This window comes from Mustela lutreola, chromosome 6 (assembly GCF_030435805.1).
Source record: "Mustela lutreola isolate mMusLut2 chromosome 6, mMusLut2.pri, whole genome shotgun sequence".
NCBI classification, from domain to species: Eukaryota; Metazoa; Chordata; class Mammalia; order Carnivora; family Mustelidae; genus Mustela; species Mustela lutreola.
This window is the reverse complement of record NC_081295.1, coordinates 5,208,365-5,235,985: the sequence shown is the minus strand read 5'-3', so window position 1 is coordinate 5,235,985 and position 27,621 is coordinate 5,208,365. Positions and strand designations below refer to the sequence as shown.

The 27,621-nt window shown below is 50.6% G+C and overlaps 1 protein-coding gene across 2 annotated transcripts in view; it reads left to right on the top strand.

Moving 5' to 3' along the window:
* Positions 1-15,204, top strand: part of PACRG (parkin coregulated) — a 504,089-nt gene extending 488,885 nt beyond the window's left edge. For both annotated transcript variants that reach the window (XM_059176597.1, XM_059176596.1), the window contains one exon: positions 14,702-15,204. In XM_059176597.1, the coding sequence (XP_059032580.1) occupies positions 14,702-14,862 (161 nt within the window). In that variant the 3' untranslated portion in view covers positions 14,863-15,204. The remainder of the gene's footprint in view (positions 1-14,701) is intronic.
* Positions 15,205-27,621: the final 12,417 nt, after the last annotated feature.

The following is a 27,621-nucleotide window of genomic DNA, read 5'->3' as shown; positions in this document are numbered from 1 at the left end:
AAAAAAAAAAAAAGTTAAAGAAAAAATGTTAGCCCTCCTAAGTAGTGGGAAGAACGTTAAATTAACTGAAGTAACCTTGAGTAAGGTTTGGCAGACAGAGTCAGGAAACAGGATTTTCATGCTAGCACCCAGGGCTGTGGGGAACAGTAAACTCAGAGGTTGCCTATAACATTATACATTGGAATAACCTTCTTGAAAATCAGTATATATAAACCAACAACTGCAAAAAAGAACTGTGAAGCAGTAACCCAGCTTCTGAGGGTTGGTTCCAGGAAACAACAGAATTAAGAAAGAGACAGTGCACACCAAGACGTGTATTTATTGCATCGTTCTCAAAAATTGTGACAGTCAGAAAGTAGACAGTGTCCCTAACTAGAGGAAGACCGCTACATAATTCACACTCCCGCAGCCCGTAGCCGGTATATCGTCATTAAAAGTTACAGTTCTGTGTAATGTGTATCCATGTTGACAGGGACGAACGCGATAACTTGGTGGAACCGTGCACAATGGTGACAATGTCTTCCAACCTCAAGGCCTTTCTCTGCGTCCGCTCTTGGGCACAGGCCGTCCTTCCCGGGCTGCTTGTTACAAGCCCGTTTCTTCCCAGCGTTCGGGTCTCAACTTCAGTGTCACTTTCTCAGGAAACCTTCCTGGTCATCTGCCCAGGAAGCATCTTCCATTGCTCGCTCGAACTTCTCACTCTGGGAAATGCTGTCGGTCCATCCTGGGGTCCTGGGCGAACGTTCTGCCTCTTCCCCTGGGATGCGAGCTCGCGTGTCACTAATCGTGTTCTCCACTCACCTTCAGCTACTACGACCCTGCAGGGTGTGTCTTCTTGAAGTCACAGAACTTGGAAACCTGCCTCTGAGTTTAAATTAGAACCTGGCACCCGACGTCCACTGTGGGCTCACCGCCTCCTTCCTCTTGGCCTCCCAGGGGGCAGCCAGTTTGCAGACGGGGCTCCGAGCGCGTGAAGTAGAGTGTGAGCGACCAGCAGCTGCTCTTGCCCACCTCAGGGGCTCTGGCTGCTCCCACAGGCACGGCCCCCACACACAACCCAAGCCCGCAGACATGGCAGGGGTAGCCAGCCTTACGAGTCCCCCTGCCCTCAGTGGAGGCCAGCCTAAGCAGAAGGAGGGCAGGGAACGAGTTTGGTGTCTTCCACTTCTTGGCCTACCTGAGAACCCCTTGACTCCTGAAATCCCCACCACTGAAGCTGCTTCTTTGAGCCAAATGTCTCTATAAAAATGTATAGAACCAAGATACAAGGACCCACCATCACCTGGCAGATGTCTTAAGACCAAGAGCATAGGTCTTGTCTAGAGAAGCCTAGAGAGGGGCAGTGCTCCTTAATGGGCAGTATTTCCAAGATTTTCATTTCCATTAAATGGAATGACTTACTTAGAGGCCTTGGGTGGCGAAGGACGGAAGGAAAACAGAGCCCCGGTGGGAGGACCCTTGCGTGAAGGAGGTTAAGAAATCAGTTGAGCCCTGGGTCCCGGTCTCTCCCTCCACCTCCTGGAGGTGTGTCATCTTTTGCCATCTGTGCTTTTTTGCCAAGGACATGTGCCCCGTTTTCCCAGAAGCTCTGAGTCTAGGGCACTAAGGTCAAATTTGGGAGCCTGGCCAGGGATAGGAGCCATGAGGTCCACCACCACCATCCCAAGGGACCCAGGGCCCTTGAGGAGTCTACAAGAGGAGAGAGAGCTTTTTTGGCCAAAATAGTACCCCCTGTGGTGATGGTGGTAGATGTGGTGATTTTAGCTAAAATAAGAAACAGGAGAGATGTGGTCCTGAAGCCCCGTGTTGGTCAGCAGCCTCCTGTGGGGAGGAGCTCTGAGCCCGCACGCTGGTTCATCTCTTCGCTTGGTCTCACTGTCCCTTTGCCGGCATAACTTTCTCCGTGTGGTCAGCAATAGGCAAGGACCCCTTCTCGCTCCACCACCCCCAACACCACCCCCGCAACAGCTACGAGCTGGATATAAAATGGCAATCTTAACACATTGTTATTAGTACATATTAAGTGCCAGTTAGTACCTCAAAACACAAAATAAGGAAATCCAGATATATATTATTTTGCAAATATTAAGTCCCATGGTAATGCTACCTAATTACGACCTAACTGTGGCTCCGGGCACAAGCATCAGGTTTGCATTCAAAAGCAAAACCCACTTTGTCCTGTTGATTTCTAGGACTGCACCTGGCGCAGTCAGCCAGCGGTCCAGGAAACTGGCTCATCATGCACGGTGCCCCCGAAATTCGGCAAATCAGGAATTCACCGACGGGAAACAGAAATAAACGGGGCTACCGGTGCTCAGAGAGTCAAGCCTGACGCGCTTTGCAGTAACCCGTCTCTCCCCCACTCCCTCCGGTCGCAGCAGATCGGACCGTCCCCAAAGGACGACAGGGCTTCGGAAACTCTGGGGGATACCCTTACGCCATATATGGCTTAAAAAATCCCACAACCCAGTGTCTCAATAGAGCCCAAGCAGGGTCTGAGGACCCGGTCTAGACTAGAGGGACAAGCGACTCCTGCGTAGGAGCACCGGCCAGGGCTCCGTGGCACCGCGAGCGAGTCGGGGGACAGTGAACTTGTGCTTCTGCGCGACTTGAAGATTAGGGCGCTCAGGTCGGCGCCTTCTCGGAAGCCGTAGAGTGAACCCATTGTAGAAACGATAGAGCAGAAAGCTCCCTCCAAGCTGTTCCGTGGGCTGTCCCTCCTGTCACCGCAGAGGAGAGTTACATTCCGGCCAGCCCGCTGGCCAAATTATGACCGACGTGCTCATGGCTGCGGCGGTAACAATCGTAGAGATGTGTCGGCGGCCTGCTGAGGTCATAAGGAGGGAGCGCAGAGCCTCTCATTTTGTCCACGCTCCGGCCCTCCCGGGCGAGTATTACAGCGGCTTCGATCGGAGTTGGAGCCCCAGGTTCAAGGTCCCCCGGAGCCGGGATGCAGCCAGCCTGGGCCTGTTCCACCGCCCGCTGGCCTCAACCCCTCGGGGAGACCGTTCGTTCTGTCTAGACTCACCTCCTCTTAAAATCCTGATTCGGAGGAAAGCGATTGTGTGCCCTAAGCTGAGGCATCTTCCATCGATAAAAGCGTAACTCAGGCAAATACACATTCCTCGTTGGAAAGTACCAGAAGTCAGCGTACTTGGCCACCCGCGTTTCCAGCAAGCTTTGGGTTCACGTCTCACACAAACCTGCCGCCGCCGCCGCCACGCCAGACTAAATGGCCACATCTTCTTCATTCCCCACCCCACACACAATTTAGATATATTTTTAAAAACTACTTTGATTGGACTTGAGCAAAACCTTAAACATTTGTAAGAATTTTGTTAGGCAAGTGCCAGTATTTTCAGATGACGTTCCGCGCCAGCACGCTTGGTGGCAAAGTGGGTGTCTCTTGCCACATTTCACTCACCAGTGGAGAGGTTGATAAAAGTTGATAGTTAGAGCTTTGGAAGATATTGCAAGGTTATTTTAAACCGAGACACCCGTAAAAGGCTTGACGGTTTTCACGGTGGTCGCTAGCAGCAGCCACTCAATCTGCTCAGCCCTGGAGACTGCTCCGATCTGTTCATTTAATATATTATTTTTGCATTAGTCGAGCTCATTTGATGAGAAACGTTCCCACTCTGTAAAATTTCCAGCTAATGGCTTGGAAATCTACTTGAATTTTGCGCCCAATAATTCATTTCAGAATTTCCAAGGAGGAGATAGTGAAGGCAAGCCGAGATAAACCCCAGATCAGCAGGAGAACATCTGATCGACGTGTGTTTTCACTGTAAGCATCATTAGTGAGCTGATCTCCTTAATTATTTTCTGCAGTAGGACAAAAAGTACATCAAGGCCATGGAGGCCTTTTACTTCATGGCTCCCTGCCCACTGTGCAGGCGGTTCCTCTAAAACGTTCTAACCAAACTTTGTCATGCTGCTGATGTCTAGCCTGGTCCTGCACAGGTTGAGTTCCAAACTCATTACGTAGATGAAAGTTCCAACAAAGATAATTTGGGCAATGTATCTCCCCATAGTTTACTGCGTCTGCTGGTAACATTTGGTAGAGGTTTGAAATTTCTCTTTTCATTTTTTTGCCTCAATTTAAAAAAAAAAAATTGGAGCTGAAAGTGGGTTGTATCATTAATGTTTCCTGCTAATGGAAAACCATAATAACAGCTGTCATTTTGGCTCACTTTAAAAAATTTTTAGTATCAGTCTAAAAGTAGTAAAATTATTTCCAATAGGTTTGCCTCACTCCTAAAAGCAGCAATCAATATTTTTTTTTTCCAATTAAAATCATGTATTTGGTTATCTCTGGGGCTGGTTAGAAATTACTGTGTGGACATAAGAAATTATATTAAACAAAATATAGATATTAAATGAAAACACTATAAAAAGTTGGCATTTTCTTCATCTTGGAACAAATGTTGCTAATAAAGTGAATGGAATAATCTAATCAGATTTTTCATTTTGGAAAAAAAGTTTTATCTTCTCAAATTTGAGGGCGATCCAGGTAAACCCCACTTTAGACCCAGGAAGATTTTGGGAAACAGATGAAGCTACCTAGCTACAGACACCCTCCATGCACCTAAACACATTCGCTCAGACTTGTCCAAATTCACATAAATGCCATTTTCATGGCTAGGAACTCACAAGCATGTACATAGTGGACAAGAATAAGCATTAGGCAAACTGTTGGCACTCCACTTGGCATATAGTTTATTTAGAACGGAATTTGCTTATGTTGAATCTGGCTTGGGTAAACCCACGTAGTAATTTATTCATTCATACCTTCCCTTTACAAATGTTCAGGTTGCATTTGATGCCCATGAGCAAGGTTTACACTGTAAGTAGTATGATCCTGTCCTTCAAGAGGTGGTAAAATGTAGGAAGACTAAGCAAGCATCAAACACTTCCTAGGGGGTTCCAGAGTGACACGGAAATAAGGAACGTGAATGGATTGCTGGCTATAGCCCTAGGAATTCAAAAGAAGGAAAGATGACTTGGAGGCAACTTCACAGAGGAAGTCAGTCAGAGCGAGCCTTAGAAAGGGTAAGGTCGGACGTACCAAGAAGGAGAGGGGAGCACACTGTTATGGGGAATTTCAAAGGCAGAAGTGAAAATTGCTCACTTTGGGGTTAGGAAGAAATCAGGTCTGCGTGGAGCAGGAGGACTTGGTGGGAAGGAGCAAAGTAGGAGACTGACCTCATGAGGAAGAGCAGAGTCTAGAGGGCTCTGATGACTGGGAACTGGAATTTGACAGACAACACCATGTGGGCATAGATGTTGCCTGTGGTCAGGAGAGAAGGCCATTAGGAAGTTAATCTGCAGGCCAAGTAAGCAAGGAAGGGGAGGCCACGAAGACGGGAGGGCAGAATAGAGGGCTAGATACGCCCCAGGGCGGCCCGGGATTATGGCACAGACCCACCGTGCACTGCACGTCACCAGCTGAATACGGCAAAGGGAGGAGTCGAAGACGGCGCTAAGACTGGGGCTTGCGAGGCTAATGGAGGCAGCACTCACCTCGTGGGCCCGTTTGAGAACCTCCACACAGCACTGGATTCCATCAATGACTATTCCAGAGTCCCACGGAACAGTGTACTAAAGGAGCACTTCAGGGACGATGGGGACCTTGCACTTTGTTCCATAATTTCCCCAACTTCTGTGGCTTTGGGTTTGCTTTTTTTGCTTTTAAAGATATAGAAAGATAGCTACAAGATTTCTCCTGTTTACCTCTTCACTCCCCCTCTCCCTTCTTTTAAAAATATTTGATTTATTTATTTGACAGAGAGAGAGAGAGAGAGGGCACGCACAAGCAGGGGGAAGGGCAGGCAGAGGGAGGGAAGAAGCGGACTCCCCGCTGAGCAGGGAGCCCAGTGAGGGGCTGGAGCCCTGGACCCTGGGATCACGACCTGAGCCGAAGAAAGACGTTTAACTGACTTAGCCACCCAGACGCCCTAAGAGAGGTTATTTTGGGGGTCTAGGAACGCTCGAGAATTCTTCCATATAAATTAAAGGTAATTGCTTCTTCGATAAATGCCACTTTGGCTTACAAAAGGTTTTATAGAAATGCTTTACTTTGAAAGAGCAGGGAAAACCAGTAAATCACAAATGCTCCTAAAGATGGGGGTATGGAATGTGAAATTAACCCTAGAATTTCGCTCTATTACTCACGTATTGTATGGCACTGAAAAAATAAAAAAGCCCTTCAAATCCACCAGCCCTGATTGTTGTCTTTCTGCACACCCTGTGAAGGATGTCATTATTTCAAGCACTTATGATGTAGTAAAGATAGCGTAACAGTGCGTGTCGTGAAAAGGAGGCTGAGATGAGCAGGTGCCGCCCTGTGAGGCACGAACGTGTGGATGGCACAGGTCCAGTGCTTGCCCCCGCCCAGCACTGATTCCCCTAGACCCTCTCCCCCAGTGGCATTCCTCCTCTACGGGCTTGAAATTCTTCTACAGCTAGAAAGGTGGCGTTTCTGCTGCCTTGCGCCTTCCCTGTGTTGACAGAGGCTGCTGACGTCTCTCTTTCTGGATCTTCTATCCCCCTTCAGGGACACCTGCCGCGATTTCTCGATCACCCACGGTTTCCGTTGCTCTGTTGACCTATTTCACTTCCCTAAGCGGAGTTTGCTTGCCTAGGGAGGGATGCCAGCAACAGTAGCCAGCTCACTGGGCTAGTCTTTGCTACGTTCGCTTTGCTGTTATTACGACGCCACCGCGAGATAGGCCCGCGAGAAACAGATTCAGGACAGAACTGGACAGAGAACTCTCTGCCCCTTTTAGACGCAGTCCGCTCATTAAATGCTGTGGGCCAACAAGAAGAGAGATGTGCTTTCACTTCAAAAGCTTGAATCCAGTTAAATTCAATGGCCACTGAACCTATTGTTACAATTATCCTGTAGAGAGATGAATTAGTCAACCCCCCTACTTTTTTCAGTATAACTTCCAGATAAAAATGGTCATTATTCAGAGATGGACCTAACTTGCTTTTTTGTAACCTTGACCAGATCATTATCAATTGAATACGTTAAAAATCCACATTTGGTCTTTATTGTAAGAAGTCGGAATCTATATGGACTTATTGAAATAGCAGAATGGAATAACTTTTCACAGCGTGTCAACAAGTAATTTGACTTTTTGACAGTGTTTTATTTCTTTTTGCCTGAAAGAGCGCTTTTGCTTCCAAATTATATAAACCATTAGGCCTTTCAGGTTTTCTTAGAATTTGATCTGAATGCTGAGTTTGATGCTTGGAGATTTGCGACTTACTTTGTAGAATTATACATTTGCTTTATCAACTTTTCAGTTGAAATATAATGCATCTCTTGAAGAACCACCATTTCCAAAAAGCATGTTCCAAAGTTATATTGTGATCTTACAACATAATGTTAGGATGGTAGCAACCAGAGATCACCCGAAGTTCAGTCCCTTCTTTGCACAGGGGAGGGAACTGAGATTCGGAGGAATTAAGCAACCTGTCCATACTGAGACATCTAGTAAGTTATTGAACACTGAAGCTACTAAGTTGTTGAAAAGCTGTATTACAAGTCATTTGCCTTGACATCCAATGTTATTTTTACTATGCCAGTACATTCTAATGTCATCATTGTTAATATTTATAGAGAAATAAATCTAATTTGCAGTTAGTGGATGGTAATTGTTTAGAAATTTTCATTGTCTCTCTGAAGGGGAATTTTAATATTTAATAGACAATTGGGCCAAGATCCATGATATCTTCAATTTCACAAGTGATCGGTGGCCCCATTCAGAAGATGAAAACCCTTCCTTGAGCTTTTGAAACCGTGTTGGCTTAGTAGACTCTTGCTTTAGTCACCCAGCCCCTGTGTCAAAAAGAGAGGAAGAGAGAGAGACATCCAGCTGGGAATCGAGGTCTTGCTTCAAAGCTTTTATCTTCAGAGGAAAGAAATCTTGTGAATTTCATTACTGTCAACAAGATCTGAGAAGATTTGAAGTATTCAAGCCCTTGGGCATCTCCAGCATGCCAAACGCTATGGTTATTATAAGTTATTGGTTGCAAAAGCATTGCAACTTTCATTCACACCCCCCATGAACGAAGACTTTGGAAATATCCATTGTACAGTCAGACTTCGGGGTATGTTGAAAACCATTACTTTCTAAGAAGATAAGAAGTCAACAAGGAAACGGTGACTAAGCTTAAGCCAAAACGGGGAAACACCTGGAATTCTGAATGGGGTGAAGGAATAAAAAGATCAGTCCCCTCCAAGTACCACAGCAAAGCTAAGAAAGAAAACAAAAGAAGCATTGGCTGAGGATTCTAAAAGCAGACAACCCTCAAAACATCTCCCCCAAAGTGTCCGTCTCTCAGCGTAGAAAAATGAGTCGTGTTCCAGGACTTTCTTTCCCTCTTCCCTTTCCCCTCTGTTGCCTCCCCTCCAAAAAGGACCAGACTGGAATTCACAATTGTTTCCACTCTACTTTTCCAACCTTAACGGGAGAAAACCCTTTGATTCCAAAACAAGGAACAATTTCTCTAGAGTCAGTTGGGTCCAAGCTAACCCCAAATAAAGGGATATTTCTGGAAAAACAAATATTGACGATGGAAGCTGGGTCTTGAAAGTAAACATTTCTTAAAAAGTAAAATATATCTTCTGTTTCTCTTTTCCTCCTTTCTTAAATTAAAAAGAAAAAATTCAAAATGCTTTAGAAAAACCATTTCATCAATATTATGAGATATAATTTCAATGACTTCTCTTTTTCAATGGTAAGAGTTATCTTTAGGAAAATGTTAGTTTTATTCTACCGAAGCTGACATCTGCTTAAACACCAGTTAAGTGCGCCCAGGGAATCTCTGCTTGGTCATCTCAAGCTTGTAACTGCTAAATCCATGACACCCAAAGGAAAAATTTGTTCAGAATCATCCAACAGAAAATCTGTGATCAAGAAGGATCTTGTAATAATAATAATAATAATAATAATAATAATATTTGCGGTAGGTCCCACCTGCACATCCCTGCCAAGACCTGAACCCAGGCCCCAAGGGCTCACTTTCTTTCTCCACAGGGATGACATCACTGACACGCAGCCCGGAAGGAATGCAGCTTTAGCTCTGACCGAGGCCGTCAGAAGGTACAGGTTCTGACAAGTAGAACTCACTGCAGGTCTTTAGAGCCCTTGAAATATTTTAGCACAGCATTGAGAAACCAAAAAGTGCCTTTTCTGGTCCAGAAAGAAACGCTTTGGTTTCTTCTGGTAGCACTCCTTTTTTTTTTTTTTTTTTTTTTTTTTAATTTCACTCTCTTACTTTGAGGATGTCGGCCATCCCCATTGGGTCACATACCACAGGACCAGAGTCCTTGCTACCCGCTCAAGCTCACCAACCACTTCACCTGGGGAAACGGTGCAACAGATGTGCTGTCTGTAAGTCATTTTACATCAAAGGATGCTCTCATACTGAGAACCGCTTCGGGCTGGACTTGGTCTGGATACACGTTCAAATACCGTGTCTGCAAAGTGACCAGACTTCACAATGCATGAGACCCCCACACACGAATGACCAGAGAAACCACGGGAGGCAAAAGAGGGTACAGCCAAACCATGATGGGTCAGGAGCAATTCCTTTCAAAGCCCTGGTTTTATGGCTGCAGTTTCGCCCGAGGTACACTGTGAGCATGGGTCTGCCTGGCTCACTGTCCGGTGCTCCCACAGGTGCTGTGAATGAGGCTCTGTCGGGTGAACCGTCTTTTCATCTGAGAAATGGGCTATTTCCCCGGTTGTTCAAGGTGCTGTTGTACACGGGGGAGCCGACATGAGCCACTGTGGTTGCCGAGCATGGGGAGCTAACATCATAAAGTCGCAGCTTTTAAAGTCAGTAGTGAGCATCAAGTGACCAGAGCCCGGACAGCATTTGAACCCCCTCATCGTTTCTAGACCCATGCAGGTGCTTTGTAACCAAGTTTCCCAAGCCGGTATTTTTTCTCCGAGGGTGTGGTTCATTGGCTTTTAAAAGCACTTAGGTCTTTCCCACAGGGGTGGGGGGTCCCGCCCAGCCCTCCGGGGAGCAAGGATCACTCCAGCCAGGACATCCCCCAAACCCACAGAAGCATTTCCCTTCTGGAAATTGGGCCTGTCCATCTTCTTAGTCACACCCAGAAAGTACAGGCTGAGTTTAAAAATGATTTCATCTGTTGGTTCACGTAATAGTTCAGGCACGTGGACTAAGCCACCCCAGGTAGGCAGTTACAAGTTTTATATTTCCGATGCCTTAAATAGTGCTTTCCCTTCCAAATAACACCTTTGTGTAGTACTGTTCCCATGAGAGTATCTACACATTTAACACTTAAAGAGTATTTACCGAAAAGCGTTCAAGTCAGAAAAATCCAAATGTGAATGTATCTACTTGAGCCTCGCTGTGTCCGTCCACGCGTCTGAGATAGAAGTCTGGGGCACCTGCTGGAAACACACAGATAAGGGTGCTCTCGGGACACAGGTCACCGAGATAAGCCAAGCAGCGAGGGGGATGCCCGCGGCCCTGAGGGTCCTTGAGGCGAGGGTGCGTGATCCTGTATGGCCTTCCATGGTGGGTGGGTGTGATCAGAGCATTCTACAAGGCGGCGCTCAGTCAGAGGTTCCCCAGGAAGGTGATAAGCCCTAATTTTCCTGGATCTCATTACTCAGCGGTGCCCAACAGAGTGCCTGGTCTGCAGAGGGCCTCACATCGTAACAGCTCCCGGGAGGGCCGGGGCCAAAGGCACCCACAGTGGGACCAAAAAATTCTGTCACCACCAACTGCAGCGCTGACGTGGGAAGCCCTTGCTCTGGCCGCTGAAAGTGTCCCCTTTTTTCTGGCTTTGCTTCTCCTGCCTTTTCCCCTCCTTCCTGTAATCACATTAACTGAAGGAAAAGAATGCAGCTTCTACATGGTTTAGAAATCGCGAAAGTGCTAAGAGAATATCTCACCCAAATTCTACGTGATATGTATCTGTTGCTGGCCCGTGTCCACTACACACAGATATTTGTGTGAAATGCAGATGTGTCTCATTAGCATCCCTTTGAGGTGGCCCTTGGTGGCGAGGTGTGATTCATAGTCACGTCTCAGAGCCGCTGAGTTCATCGCCAGGAGCAGGCTGGTGCCAGAAGCAAGGCTGGGATCCAGACATCCCGGCTCTGACCAATATGGCGCCTGGAAGAGGAAGCATCTGGATCAGGGCGGTTTAAAGAGGGGTATATAGGAAGAAAGTATGCATGGGATAAAAACCGATTGCCTACACCATCGACCGTTCCAGCATGCAGAATAACAAATGCATTTACGAGGGTACTAAACAGGCACCACTTTCAACCACTACCTGTACACCTCCTGCATGAAGAATCTCCAAGAAGATTACTACACCCCTTGCTCTGCTCTGCTTGCCTATTACCCCTCTAGAAAAGCATTCTGGCTTAAACCTCTCTTACAGTCCCTATTTGTTTGGTTATAAATAAAACATATCTTTTCCATCGTCGATGTATCTTTCCAGCTGCTGGACATAAAACAGATTCCTAGCTTCCTAAATTGAAATGTCATCTTTCTAATCAGAACCGACGATTGTAAGTAACCATCTGGATTTTTTTTTAAGTGCCCTATTCTTACAAGTGAACCTTCCGACCGCATCGCGCGTGTTGGAAATGGTGAGCTCCAGCTCCGATTCTCAAAGAAATGGCAACATAACTGCTTGGGAAGGGAGAGCACATCGCTCACCTGCCTCTCAACATGGTTTGAGGCTAAATTGTGCCCTGTCATCGCTAAAGCATGCCAAATAAGGATGTGTTCCTTTTTGGTCTTTTTTTCTGCCCCAGTGATATACGTTCTGCCAACCACAAAATATGCCAACTCCAACTCACTTTTTGAATAAGCAACTTCTGTTCTGTTCTGTTCTGTTCTCTTTTATCATTGGGTTTATACGCTGTTGAGAAACAAAAAAGCTACATAGTTTACTTACTCCTACAGTTAAATATTTTTTAAAAAGCAAGAATAGGTTATTATTGAAATAAAGTGTTGCTTGTCACTGTAGCCTTCTGGAAGTCAGTGAGAAAAACAGGGTGTGTTAAGCTTTCCATTGTGTGCAGACTTTCCAGCCCCTCTGCCTCCACCAGGAAAATATGTGTCCCGTGATCTATTCAGTTCTTGACCTTTTGACTAATATGCCAACAAAAGATGCCATTTATTAGTGATTGATTTACGTATCTTTGCATAAGGAACGAGATCGAGGCTGTCACCACTCAGCACCATCACCGATGACATTTGCCATGTGCCCTCTAGATATTTGCGCTATGGGCTTGGCTGTCCCGTGCAAGCAAAGCTCATGCAACCTTCCCTCTAAGTCCACGTCTTTCATGACCAAGAGAAGTCTATCAGGAATGCCATCCTGGAAAAAGAGGCACAGAAAGATCAGTCAAAGATCCCTGCTGGATACGCTTGCCCATTCCAATTGGAATCTTGGGAAGCAGAAGCTGTTCCCAACAGATACCTTCTATGATATCCATCGCACTTGCCACACGTGATCTGTCTCTGTCCCTCCTGCCCCCTTTTCTGACTCTCTTGCCCTGCCTTCTTTTGGACTTTCTTTCTTAAGATCTTTTCTTGACACCTGTAACAAAGATCAATGACCCCCTCCGACACACACATACACACCCGCGCGCACGTGTCCTTCTCTCTTAATTCAACCTAAAGACTTTCTCTTTTGGGAAAGTTCCCCCAAATAGATTAATATCACGCTGTCCTCCCTAGTGGGCGCTTCTGACTGCAAGGACTCTCTCCTCCCACCGCCATGTGGATCTAGAGGAAAAAATAAGCCTGTTACTCTGTGCGTTTGTCTACATTTTTGTTTTCTAAAAAGTTTATCTTTTGCTCAAAAATAATGAGGTAAAAATCTTTCTTCAAACATCTTATCTCTTGCTTATTCTACAGTAACTCATATTTAGTTCTTTAGGATGATCAACTACTCTGTACATCAAACTCACTTAAATTGAGCTTTCCGTGTGATCACAGAAGTGCTTGCATCGTGAGCAAGGGGAGCCCGTCTAACTGAGGCGCCCTGGGTGGCTCGGTTGTCTAACTGGCCGACTCTCGGCTTTGGCTCAGGTCATGATCTCAGGGTCATAAGATTGAGCCCTGCATCAGGCTCTGTGCTGGGCATGGTATTTGCTTAAGATTCTCTTTCTCCATCTTCCTCTGTCCCTGCCCCCGCTTCACACTCTCTCTCATGCGCCTGCGCTCTCACTCTCTCTAAAAAAAAAAAAAGAAAGAAAGAAGAAAGAGGAAAGAAAAGAAAACCCTACCTAATGACAATGGCTTTGCATTATAAGGCTATTTGTTATGAAAAATTGATATATACCATAGCTTTATGACTCATAATCTCACTTTGAAAATCAGTAATATTTCTGCCTGCCTTCACCCCCACTGAAAGAAACTAACCAGGAAAGCGATTCCTTTTCCTTATGCTATAGAAGACAGTGATATTTCTCTAATGGGTTTCTGGAAAAATCCAGCAAAAGAGCTGCTTATCTCTGCTGTATGGGGTTGCACTTGTTCCTTTTAATACTGGTCTAAACCATTGCTCGGTCCTTTCGTACATGTCCAAAATAACTGAGGAGAAAAGTTTGAAAAACCATTTTTCCCTCTATAATTTTCTCATTCAAGCAAAATCAACATATTGGAGCCATACTTGAGATGTGGATAGAATGAGGACTTTTGTCTGCAGCTCCTGCCCAAGCGGGTCCGCAGCCGGTCACTTCAGCAGAGATAAGAGGGGGTGACGTCAGCAATTGAGCAGCGGCGTGACCATGCCCTGCTTCCTGGGAGCACAGGGCGGTGGAAGCCCTAGAAACGTGTGCGAAGCGCATCATGACGTGTGTGTCAGAGAGAGCTATTGGGGGAACCCTCGCGGGATCTCTACCCTCTGGATGGAAGCCAAGGGTCTCCGTTCTAGTTAGACCCCCTCACCCCTGGGTAATTCCTGCAGACATCGTACAGGTTGGGTGCAATCAGGTACTTCTCCTCCAAATGGTTTGAGATGGAGTTTGCCTACTCAGGCTCCCAAGGCCAGTGAAGGCCCCATCCCGGGAACCCCTTCCCGTGTAGAAGCTGGCGGGGAGCTGCAGAGGGCCCTTCAAGGTTCTGCAAGGCCCGGCCTTGGCTGGTCCCTGGGAAACCGTCGGATAGCTCCAGCAGGAAAAGCAGTTTCCTCCTAGCCGCCCCCCCAGCCCCCACATCTGGGTGATGGAAATCACTGCAGATGACTGCGCGCTTGGAAGAGAGACAGATGCCACAGCACCAAAGACGTGGGGGCGGGCTCAGCCTCTCCTTCCCAGGTGTATCTGTTCAAACCCCTAACCCGAAGAGAGTGTTCATTTCTGGGACTTTGAAGAACTCAGGGTCCAAGAGAACACTCTTCGTCACGGTCAGTCCTGAGATCTGTGGTTGGTCGTGTGCCTGTGATCACCCCACTTGGGGTTAGTCTGCTGTTCCCTTAGTTCAGAGGACTTTGCGTCGGCCGCAGTCTGGGGCTTTGCATGCTCGCGGAGCTGCTGTTTCCACTCCTAGAACTCCCCGGGACCACCTAGAAAATGTGACGCGCTTGCGTCCCCTCCCAAGCGTTTGGAGAAAATGCCTAGACGGGTGTGTAGGGCGTCCTGGAGAGAACGGCGCAGTAACGGGGCTCTTTGTGTGTTTGAACCAGTGAACTCCGGAGACGGCATCGACTACAGCCAGCAGAAGCGGGAGAACATCGGCGACCTGATCCAGGAGACGCTGGAGGCCTTCGAGCGCTACGGCGGGGAGGACGCCTTCATCAACATCAAGTACATGGTCCCCACCTACGAGTCGTGCGTGCTCAACTAGCGGGCGGGCCCCTGCCGGCCCCTCCGGGCCCCTCCCGGCCCCTCCCGGCCCGCGCCCGCAGCCCTCTCCACTGCTTTCGGCATCTCATTCCTGGTGACGTCTACAGCTTTCTCTTCTCCAGCTGCTAAAATAGTGGCTTCTGGACCATTGGACCGCTAGCCCTATTGAGAGCAAGGCTTTCCAATGCATAAATAGTGCCTGTTTCTTAGATTACAATAGTGTACTGTGCTTATTTGTTCTCCGAGAAGAATTGCTTCTTTATACGGCTCGGACAGAAGCAGGAGTCCGAGCAAAACCTTCACTTGTATAGACAATAAAACTATGATTTTCATGCGCAATTCAGCAATTGCCGTTCTGTGTCTGCCTGCCCCGAGGGTGATGTCAGAGGTTGTAAGGGAAGAGTTTATGCTGACAGCTTAATAGGTGTTTGTCATGGAGGAGAAACCCGGGTTCTGCGGCCCCTCCCCGGCAGCTGGGCAGAGCTCCGCACTTGGATGTTCAATAAAACCGTTGACTCTCCACTCCAGTTGCAGAAGGACAGGGTTGTGGCCCCTTATGGGGCTCAACTACCAATGTAATGAATGCTCCTAGCCCACTGGTCATCTGGGCTTGTTGGGGGCTTTCCGGTGCATGTCTGGGGGAGACTGGAGGGTTGGGGGGTGTAAAATGCAACACAGCAAATGCGATAAAAATGCCAGCATGCAGGGCGCCTGCATGGCTCAGTGGGTTAAAGCCTCTGCCTTCGGCTCAGGTCATGATCCCAGGCTCCTGGGATCAAGCCCCGCATCAGGCTCTCTGCTCAGCGGGGAGCCTACTTCCTCATCTCTCTCTGCCTGCCTCTCTGCCTACTTGTGATCTCTGTCAAATAAATAAAATCTTAAAAAAAAAAAAAAAAAAAAGAGTGGGTATAAACTCACTAGCTCTAAAAAAAAAAAAAAAGCCAGCGTGAATGCCTGACAAGATGTCACCCGGCTGTTTGCCTGGGGCTTTTGATTATTTTCGAGAATGACTTACATGCATCTCAACAATTGTTTGGCAATTCTCTTTGCCTTTGCTTCCACTCACAAGGTGGACGGGTTCTCCTCTGGTCTAAAGCCAGTGTTTTGGAATTTTACTGTAACCAAAAAAAAAACAAACAAACAAACGAAGAACATGTACTTTTTCATTTAACTGAGAAAGAAAAAAAAAGGTGCCCAAAGAGAACCCCAACCGTAAGGTAATCAACCCCCCACCATTTGGCTTTTTAGGCTCAGCTGGGTGCTGAGCTCGGGGCGTTTGAAACTCAGCCCAGAAAACTTCATAAAGACGGAACACGGACTTGCACACCTGAGAAATGCTGCAACTGCCCAGAAATGCATAGCCTGAAGTCTCTCATTCTGTAGCAAAGTGCGGTTTCTGCACAAAAGTGAAGACACGGGACGTGCTCCACCATGCACGGAGCAATGGCCTCGAGATTACTGTCACTAATTATTTAAGACTCAAGTTTCCCAAGGCAAACACCAAATTCGAAGACTGGTCCATTATTCATCTTCCTCGTTGACTGGCTCAGCATATGAAATCTCCCATCTCAGCAGCTCCCACCACCCAGATTCCAGAAGCATTTTTTAGGATAAACAGAGACGCATGACTATGTAAAACAAAGTGGCTTTGGTGTATATTTTGCAAAGGCGTAGTTAGAAGCAGTCGCCGACAGGTTAAGGCAGGCTTTATTCCAAACGGTAATGTTCACTTACACCCATTAGAGCTTGTCCTGGCATCACGGACGTATCTGAAGGGACACCCACATCCGTGAGACTCACAAAGATGGTGGCTTGTTGGCACCTTTGGAAAGTTCCTACTTTCCTTGTTTTGTTAGGAGATGGAAGCAGGGCTGGCCTATGGCAGCAACAGGCCTGGCTTCTTGCTCTGGGTCATGTTCTTGAAAGCTACCTGGGAGAGGGAACAGAGTGTTGTGTCCGACACCCCGCCAGTCCAGGAGCCCCAGCTTTGGCTTGGAACGAAAACATCACAGTTCCTCTTCTGTTCTCAACTTACTAGCTCTGCACCTTGGGCATGTTAGTCAGCCTCTCTGAGGGTCAGGTGCTCTCAGTGGTAAGGTAGAAATTATTCCTACCTGTAGGAATGTTGTAAGGACTAGAGTGATCCATGGGAAGGGCCCAATGCAGTTTCTTATACTTTTGGCGTTTTATTTCCAAGAGAAACATTATGAATAATGATGAGTTTTTCCCCCAGCAAAGCAATGTATATTCGGAGAATCTTCAAACAATATGGCACTTCCTGCAAGGCAATGATGAGTTCCTTGTTATAACGAGATAATCTTGCAGAAAACCAAAATAACTCCATAAATAGCACCACGTTCTCTGGAGAATTCTTCAAACGTCATTTTACCGCTACGGAGATAGGAATGGCCTGCTTTTCAGATCCTACCCTAGGTTTGTCTTCTGCTTCTCCCAAGTAATTTCAGATTAACTCCAAGGCAATAGTGGCTTCTTTCACGGGCTCCATCTTTGCACTGAAACTTCCTTTTAAAGATGCCTAAGGGCATGCGGCAATGAAAAGTGGGAGCTGTCAAGCACTGGTGTAGTAGGCAATGGTGTTTGCCTGTGTCACTTGTGTGCGATTGTGTTATTTTTACCAGAGGGAGACGCCAGCCCAGTGTCACAGTTAGTTTCAGGGAAGCAGTCAGTAAAGCTCTGAATGTGAGAGTCAAGATCCGGGTGGGAACTCTGAGCTTGGTACTCAGGAGCTGCAGAGCCCAGAGCGAGTCACTGGAACCTGATCTAATCCCCCTGATAGCCTCTGCTTCCCAGGGTCGATGCCAGGGCCAAACGATGGGTGCAGGGCCCAGTGCTTAGAGCACCAGAGTGGGAACCCGGCAGATCTGGGCGTGAATCTCTTTCCACCAAGAAACAGCCTGGTGACCTTGGGCAAATTCTCGAAACACTCTAAAACTCAAATCCCTCATCCCAGAACAGGCCTTGCAATGTCTTCTTTGCAGGCTTGTAGCAAGCATCACATGACAGACGCATGTGGTCAGCCCATCAGGGTGCCCCGTGGGCTTCCGGGATCCTAGGAGGATTTTTCCTGGGAAAGCAGCCAGCCCAGTGCCTGAGGTTGGTCGTAGGTGCTCAGTCCCTGAGAAATGCCCCGGGCGGGGCGGTTCTCACTCTGCCTGACAAGGTCCCCATCGGCGAGGGCATGGTCTCCGGCCTGCCTCATAGTCACGGGTCTTGGGTAAACATGGGTCCTGGTGAGAAAGACAGCAGAGCTTCCACAAGGCCACCCGCCCTCCCAGAATTCATCTCGGGAGTCACGCCCTCACCCGTAAGAGTGGCCTTCCCCTCCGGCCACCCCGGGACGCCAGCCGGTCATCGTTACTACAGAGGCAAAATGTCAGGCAGAAATACAGAGTTCAAAAGTTCTGCAAAATGGTTGCATACTTGGGGAATAGGATTTCAAACCCAAAGCTTTCTTAAACAAAGAAAGCTTTAAGTCCTTCTGGGTTCACTTACATAAGCTCTCGAGAGAAGTTTCAGGGTAGGCTATGGGATATCTCGGAACACCGTAATTTAGAGAAGCAAAAATGAAGTCATGTTAAGTCTGTTTCAATACCCAGGGCATCGCGTACTTCTTTTGGCTATTTTGAGATGTTCTACACCAGCCGTTTGTAAGCAGAGGCTGGGGAGCTAATATACCCTGGGAAATATTCCCCGGGACATTTTTTGAAATAGAAATTCTACTTTCAGGATTTTAAGTGACAGCAGAAAAATCTCAAATGTTTTTTAAACAATTGTCTCCACAAAAGCATCCCTTTCCTAGGAAAGCCCCCCTTAACCAAAGTTCATCCAAAATCGGACACTTCCAGATCTGAGCTGAAAATGACCCAGGTCCCGTTCACAACAAGACAACTCACGTCCACTGATTGGATGTTCGGGGCCCCAGAGGATCTCGGCGCTGACACAGTCAGCAAATGAGCTGTGCTCTGAGCCACCCGGGAGCCACGCAGGCAGTAAGTCCCCCTCGCGGTCAACCTTCCCCACCACGTGCCCCTCCAGGGCCGTCACAGAACACCGCACTCTCCCGGAGACCCAGGAGGAAAGGCTTCCCCAAGCTCCGCCAACCATGTTTTCTAAACCTCGGTACTTTCCATGCAGTACGGTTCTGGTCAGTCCTCGTGCCCGAGACTCAGCACGGCCTTGCTCGGCTCCTGAGAGCCCTGCCGAGCTCAGGGGGAAGGGCCTTTTCGAAATGGGACCTCGACCTCACGCCTCCCCGTGACCATTTGTCGTCATGCTGTTTCAATACAAAAGAAACCACAAGCATCCTAAATAATAGTAATAAAATAATAATAATAATAATATAATACAAGGGTGTGGGACTTACTCAAGAGCACGTGCCGCAGGGAAATCTGTGTTGGGGTTGACTCTGATGGTAAAATATCTTGCGTGGCGTCTGTCTCTCTTGCGGTCTTAAATGCGTGAGTGTGAAATCCCCAACCCACATCGGCTCTGTTTCTGAAAAGCCCTAAGAGCCTTTGCCGCTTCCCTCAAGTGCTGACGAAGCTACTAAAGCGAACGCAGGAGCGACCCAGCCCAGGCCAGAAGGTGGCTCCCAAGGAGGGACCGCTTCTGTGACCTGCGCCCGCAGGTGCCGCGCCCGGGTCTCCGGCTGACGGGTTTGCGCCCTCCTGCAGGCTGCGCGGGTTCTCCTGGCACTCGCTGACGATGGTGCTCGGCAGTTTCTCTGTTTCAGGAGGTGGATGTTTGCTCTCCCCAACGGGAGTATTTTTTAAGGTCCTCGGATTCTTTCTTCATCCTTCCTTTGCCAGATTGCTGTAGGTTTCGGGCTGGGTGAGAGGACTGTCCCCGTCCCGTGTTCCCGAAGTCTAAACACGCACCACAACAGCTTCGTGATTCTTTAGAAAGTACTGAGGAATGTCCCCTCGTTTTGCCTTAAGAATCTTCTGGAAACTGTACACGGTCTACTCGGACGAGAGCCCGTGGCACGCGGGACCTTGAGGATGATTTCAGGGCATTTCCAGACGTGCCTGTCCCCAGCTGTGCACCGTGGGACCCCACATCCAGAACGCCTTGCCTTCGTGAGCAGGTGAGCCCGGCTCCTGCCCTGAGGAAAGCAGCGCTTCGGTTCAGAGAAGGAGAGGACACGCCGTGCGTCCGCTTAGGGACGGGGCCCCCGGGGGAGCAGGACAGACCCCGCTGGAGGATGAGGCTCCAGCCTGGGGAGGTCCGCGGACGCTCACACGCGCCTCTCCTCAGCTCCGGCGCTGGATCCTCCTCCTCCTGCTGACCTCAAGCACGTCAGGGCCCCGTGGCCAGGCCTCCGTCTCCCTCCCCCCCCCCACCCGGGCCCCAGGTCACCTCACCCAGGCCAAGACTTCAGATGACAGCTATAGGTCCCCGATTCCCAAACTCAACGCCCGCTTCCCGAATCCCCACCCGACGTGCGGCTCGGATGCCGAAAGGATGCTGAAACCGGACGGGAAGCGGGGCCCTGTCCCGCCGCCTCCCGCGCCGCGCGCCCGGCCCCGTGGGGACGCCGCGCGCGGACGCCAGCGACCCCTCACACCCGGATGCCCTCGGATCAGCCGACCTCTCCGGCCGTCCAGCGACGTCCCCCTCGTCCTCGAGAGTGGCTCCAACTCTCGCTCCTGCACTTTGGGGCCGCGGGCTGCGCCTGAGCTCCCCGACCTCGCGTCCCCCGGTCTCCCACCTCCCTGTTGCGGCTCTGCTGGCCTCACCCCTGCCCCGCAAACAGGCCGGACACTCTGGCCTCAGAGCTCTGCTCCCGTAACCCCCCCCCCCCCCCACCACACACACACCTCCACTGCGTCCCCTCGCTCCAGACGTCGTCCTGGTCTCTGCGAGCGTCACTGCCCCAGAAAGGCCTTTCTCGCCGCCCGCCTCCCTCCCACTCTCTGTCCCTTGTTTCGCTTCACTTGCCTCAAAACGCTGCTGAGCATCTGACCCGCTGGGGCACGTTCCCTTGCTTGTTTGTGGAACGCAGGCTGCGTGAGCCCCGGGACTTTGTTGTGTGTGTGACGGTGTCCCCCGCCGTGAGGCGGCTCCGGTGCGCAGTCAGAACTCTGAACATTTGCCCCATCGGTGAATGGGTGACCCTTACAAAATGGCCCAGAGGGTCCACTGTCGGACCAGCGGGCAGAGAGAACTGGGCCCCTCCTCGCACGTTGCAACTGACAGCTTGGGGACACCGACCGTCCTTGGGCGGTCCCGGGAGGAAAGTTACCAGTCCAACATAAGAGTCATTGAAGACGCTCAGACCTTGGAAGATGTAAAAAGAATCTGCTGTCATGGGGACAGGCATTCATTATTCTGTTTAAACCAAACCAGAGGAACGTGTTTTAAATATCCTCCCAGTCTGCCAGAAACAGGGGGCCAGCGGGGCGTCCAAAGACGGACGGACAGCCTCCGTGTGCGTGGCCACATCAATGTGGCTTTGGCATGTGGCGCTGGATCGCGGGCTCACCGCCTCCTCTTCCCGTTCCTCCTACCAGGTTCCTCCAGGAACACTACCGGGCTGGAGTCGGGAGGACCATCAAGGTCCCTTCCAAACACCCACAGTCGAATGGATGTTTCCGTGGGGGACTCAGCACGAATGGACTCAGGTGTCCGTTTAAATCTGTGTTGTCGGGGAGGTTAACCAGAAGTAGACACTGACACCCGGAGTTAACAGTACATCCGAGCACCGTGGTTCTCAAATCGGGGTCCCTGGGAGCTTGGGATGGGTTCACATTCGGGACCCCTGCTCAGATCTGCTGATTCAGAACTCCAGAACAGGGCCAGCCTCTGCGTCTGAGCAAGTCCTCCAGGGGCTTCTGATGTCCTGGGAAGTTAGGGAATGACAGTTCCAAACCAATGTCTCTGTCCCAAACATTGGTTCCAGCCCTTGTGGAGGCCGGTCTACACATCTACACATCCTCACAAGGTCATTGACTGTGTGGCACCAGTCTCCAGAGACCCTGGTTTCAAGCCTGACCACTCTTGCAATTTTCCATTCAGCATAGGACTCTTTGAGAAAAGTAATTTAACGAAGCCTTTAAGAATAGGAGGAAAGCTTCAACGTCCCTCATCAGGAAGATAAACTAAATTGTTCACAGACTAGAGAATGAATAGGTGTATCTTAGAAAAATATGGTTTAAATCAACCAATAAAAAGCCAATGGTAAAAACCCATCATCTTCGCTTCAAGAGTTACCAGGAAAAAAAAAAAAAGGCTTAAAGTATCAGGCTTCACTCTCCCATTTCCAAATATTCAAGGTGGTTGTCATCTTTATACTTGAAACTTAAAAAAATTGAATTATTTCTATTAATACATAAAGGGAACTTTCTAATGAACTGGGCACAGTTCAAAGGGTTTGGAGCAGCGGTTTTAGAAACAGCTCACTTACTACGCGCCCCCTTGCCAAATTCCCATGCCTACGTGGGCATCTCCCCACCGCCTCGGGTTTGTCTCCGGGGCTGAGGAGGCCATCCCACAGCTCCCACCGTCCACGTGTGTCCAACCACTCCCCCAAATGCAAAGCGGGAACCTTCCAGAACCAGAGCTTTAAGTGGCCTTTTGTCTTCTCCCTCATGCATCTGGGGCTGTGAACATTACATTAAAATGCAGCAGGGCAAATGTCCTCTGAAGAACTTTATTGACAAAAAGGTAAATTTTTAATAACCCGTCAGTAGGCTCCCTTCGAGAGGGGGAATATGTCATGGGATTGGGCTTTTTCCATCTCCTCTAGGAATTCTCCAGACGAAAAGGATGTTTTCCGTTTAGAGGGAACCCAACGGCAAAACATCCCTGAAGTGTGACAATCTCTGCCCCAAATCTCATATATCTGGCAGATCTCTGTTTGCTGAGGGGAGTCAGCTGCCCTCTGGTAAGGTGCCGTTCCCTTCTGTCAGAGCACCACAAAAATGACCCAAACGAGGAAACTGATGAAAAGGCTGTATTGGGACGGAACAGAGTTTCTCTGGACTTGCTTGACTATCTAATAACATCACTAACAGTAAAGGCCACGTATCTAACAAATACCACAGCGCCTCACAAGAGGTCGGAGTCCTGACTGAAGAAAGCCTTTCTCTGGAAATCCCCCGTCAGAATAACCCACCCAGCCACGAAACGCAGAGAGGCCTCTGCTTCTCCAGCAGCGAGAGGGGCCGCCAGAAGGCCCTCCCCACCCCCGGGGTTTCCTGGGCCTTCTGGACTGGCTAGAAAAGGGAACCGTCTAACTCCAGTGTGAAACATAAAATTAAGTCCAACGAGGGGGTGTGGGGCGGGGGGGGGTGATAAATGGTGGCTTGGGCCTGGGTTGGGACTCAGTCAGGGCACGTTTTAAATGGCGGCTCCACCACCAACCAGCCAGATAATGTCCGTCTTCCAGTAGAATCCTCCGTGCCTCAGTTTCCCCGTGCAGCGGTGGGAGGAAGGACTATGTGGGAAGGCATCGGAAACCGCTTAAAACTGTGCTTGAGACGTCATCTCTCAACGGAAGACACCTGGGACCTGCAGCTGCCCGTCAGACATGAATACAGACCAAGGGACACAGCTGTGAGCCTCCACCTTCCCTCGGCGGCCCAGACATGCCACCTCAGAGCACGTGGCCTTCTGATCACGAGAGACAACCCGGGACCTGCCAGGGCTCGTGCCATGAGGTGCGACTTCCCGCGTGGTGTGGCCTTCCCTCAGCGCCCGGAGGGGACACCCCGCACGAGGCTCCAGACCCATGTTTTTCCTTCCGTGCGTCACACTGTGAGGCGGTTTGGGGTGTCGCTACAAAATACCACGGTGAACACGGACCCCATTGCGTTAAAACGTTTCCTCCACATTTTATTCGTGAAAATGCCAGCCCGGCTCGGCTCAGCCTACGGAGATGTGCGGCTGCTTTCGCTGGCGAACGCAGCCCAGCCCGCAGGACCCCCGGGCTCGCCGGCTTTCTTCTGGGCCTCCCCGGCCTCCAGCTCTTCTCTCCGGCGGCTTTCCGTCCCTCCTGGGCCCTAAAACCAGATCAATAGTCAGTCGTTGGACAAACATTTTTTAATTTCCCAGGAACCACAGACCTAAAGCAGGGTGAGAAGGAGCTTGGATTTAATCACAGATGAGATTTGTGTATTTGAAGCTCCGTAAGAAAGTTGTAATTTTCCCTTCCGAGCTCCACAATTAATTCTCCTTCCTTCAGTCCCAGGCGCTGTGAATGTCGCTTGTCCTTGGCCTAGAGGAGGGGGCGGACAGCTTGGATCGCGGTGCCCCCGCCAGACTCAGGAGGAGATGCTCGGGGCGGCCCAGCCCGACGTCTCCGCTGGCCAGGCAGGGCCGCCTCCAGGTGTGGATGGGGCACCTCCAGGTGGGGAGGAAGCGAGGCCACAGGCGGGGCCTCCGTTGGCCTTGGCTTCTGATCGGCAGGTGCAGCCACTGCTCCATCCGTCGGGGCTCACCGCACCGCGCCGTCTGCGGAGGCCCAAGAGGCATCTGCGAGGCCAGGAACATGAAGGAAGCAGGATATGTGGCCTGGACTCGGGCCTCCGGAGGACGGTGTGGGGCAGAGAGTCCTTGGGCACCGCACATTCGCAGACACCACTGCTGACACAGTGCGCCTGCTCCGTCCCCGAGATGAGAATACGGGCCGTCGGGGCCGCTCATGAGCTGGTCCCAGGCCACGCAGCCAGGAGACAGGGATACCCAGGGTGGGCCCCGGTGCCGTGGGGCTCCCAGCACCCCAGTCCGAGTATCTCTGGGGGAGGCTGTGTGGGAGCAAGACAGGCACGAGCTGCAGGTTTGGGTGAGTACCACCCATGGTTTAAAACCTGACTCGAGGGGCGCCTGGGTGGCTCAGTGGGTTAAAGCCTCTGCCTTCGGCCCGGGTCATGACCCCAGGGTTCTGGGATGGAGCCCCGCATCGGGCTCTCTGCTCAGCGGGGAGCCTGCTTCCTCCTCTCTCTCTCTGTCTGCCTCTCTGCCTACTTGTCATCTCTGTCTGTCAAATAAATAAATAAAATCTTTTTTAAAAAAATAAAATAAATAAAATAAAATAAAACCTGACTCAAAGCTACCCAGCTGCCCAAGGAGCCAGAGACTTCCCTTCTCCTTGGAAGCTTCAAGAAGGGCCAGGGACTGTCAGAGACCGTCCCAAAGGGGTTCCTAAAGTGGGCAGGAAACAGGCCCACGGAGACCCAGAAGTCTCTTATAGCCTTCACATTCTGTGAATCTGCACGATGGCATCTACCCCTTCCAGAGGTCAGGAAAGGAGAAAGAGCAGGTCAGCCAGCGGCCAAAGCCCACAGGAGGGATGGACGTCTTCCACAGACGCCCGCTCCCTGCTCGGGGTATCCGGCACCCCTTCCTGGAGCCTTCCCCCACCCCCCCGTCTCAGGTGCTGATCTGCCCAGGCCTTCCCTCGTGGGGTTCCGACCAGGACGGCGCCCCTCACGGACCCAGAGACTCCTTCAGTTTCCCCATGGCCTTTACCCTTCCAAGGGGCACGACGGGCCTGCCCTGAGCAGGGCTTCAGGAACCACCAAGCCACTGAGAGCTCCTGGACGACAGACGTGTAAATCCTCTGGGCCTCAGTTTCCCCTTCTGTGAAATGAGGCGACAGGGGTAAGTCTGGATCTCAAAGCTCCTCCCAGACATTGGACTCCGGGATTCCAATCCGTGATCACAGAGGCCAGGGACTCCCTGTACTTCTCCGTGTGCTTCTCCCACACAGCTCACCACGGCGCCTGCACAGCCTTCGGAAGAGAACAAGTAACATCCGGGTGGCTCCGATCTGGGCCACCCCGCTGGGGAGAGAGCTGCCCCCCCCCCCCAAATGTGGCAGCCCCTGCCCCTTCGCGGGGCTAGAGCTTTTCTCCAGGAGGAAATGGGTCTTGGCCAAGGTTGTCTGCGGGGCCTGGGAATGCGCCATCCGGGAGCGCAGAGGCCGTGGCGTCCTGTGCCAGCCTGTCGCCCTCCCAGGCTCCCGGCCACAGCTGCCAGTGGCTGCTTTCACTGCGGCTGAAAGGGGCCGGCCCCACGCACTTTCTCACAGCTCCTCACTGCCGGAGGGAGCCCTGGCCATGGCGGGCACGCCAAGAAGCTGCTTTGTGCTTGCTTGAGCTGCGCTTTCTTACCCACTGGCCTTTCTTCTCCGCGCCCCCCTAATCCTTTCTGGCTGGCATGGGTAGACCCAAGGGGCCGGGCCATCCTGTTGGGGGGGCCCTCGGGGCAGGGCCCCATGCTGGGCCTGGCCCACCTCGTGGCCGTCCACCCTCGTTAACCGTCCCTGAGCCGTCCAGCTTCTCTCTCGCAAATCTTGAAGGGCTGGGACTGCCGCTCTCGCGGGCAGTTTCAAGTTCAGGTGAGGTGACATGGTGGCACCTTGTTCCAAAGGAATAAGGACAATTGGATCCGGTCCCAAATGAGAACACTCGGGAAGGGGAGCGTATTTTTATCACATGGGTCTCCACCGTGGAAGACAGGGCCTAGAGGTCTCTGGATCATAAACTCGTGTTTGTAAGCTGCTCATCTGCTGGTCTCTGTTTTTCACCAGACTCGTTTTAAACCTGTACTTAGGGCACCGTGGGCTCTCCTGCAGGTGGAGGGTCCTCCGCGTCACTCTCCCACGACCCTTCCAGGAGCACGTAACTCCCACGCAGGAGCAGACCGCGGAGGGCTGTGCGACCCCTCCCGCCCCTCCCTGCTCATCCAACCTGCCCAGTCCCCCCCACCCCACCCCAGTGGTTTCCTTCTCTCTTCTGCCTAGTCTGTGGCCCATTCGGAGTTCTTCCAGCGAAACTCCCGGGCAGCTTCTAAGGCCACAGAAGCAGAGCGGTAAAATCCTCCCACAGTGAAACTAGTCCCTGTAAGTGAAGGGGTCCGTGTTGGGGGTTGGGGGAGCCCCTGCAGAAGGACAGATGAGGGGTGACCACGTGGGTCACCACGTCCAACTGCGTGGGGAGCAGAGACCCAGCAGGGCCAGGTGGCCACGCTGTGCTGGGCAGGGGCACGAGCTCCCTGCGGCTCCCTGGTGGCTCTGCGCGTTCTCTCGTAAACTGTATGAGCTGGCGCGAGGGAACCTCCTCCAGGAAGGGTCACAGATGTCACTCCCCATTTGGAGAACTGGATTCATTCTTGAAGAAAACTCTTTGGCGCCATGATTCTCCAACACCAAGGGGCCAGTCCCAGAAGTGTCCCTCCTCCCCTCCTCCTCCTCAGCGACCAGCTCTGTCCTTCTCTCCCACCCCCCCCCGAAGCCCCAGAAGGTGAACTCCTTAAGGTACAGGCCTCGGTCTTTCCGGCCATCTCGCCCCGTCCAACCCTGCCCCTCCTGAGGCAGCAGGATGCTCTCCGAGAACACCACTCACAGAGTCCAGTCAGCACCCGTCTACTGGCCTCCAGCACCTGCCGATGGCGAACTCAGCGGATCCCCGGACGGCAGGAATCGGGAATAACAGGAGGAACACACGTGACCTTGCTTCTTCTCAAAGAGCGCTTCCTGTCCACATGCCTTGGATACTCTTCACTAAAGGTGGGCAAGAAATTTGATTCGTGTGTTGAATGCCCATCTGAATAAGTTCAACAATAGCTATAGTGCTTATTAAGGAAAAGGGGAAAATTAATTTTAAGAAGTCGCAGAAGGACATACACCAATGGCCAATAAGCGCGTAAAAAGAAGTTCTCACCATAGATCGCTGGGGAAATCCAGACTTGAACCGCACCGAAGCACCACGACACACCCACCAGAATGACTGATGAA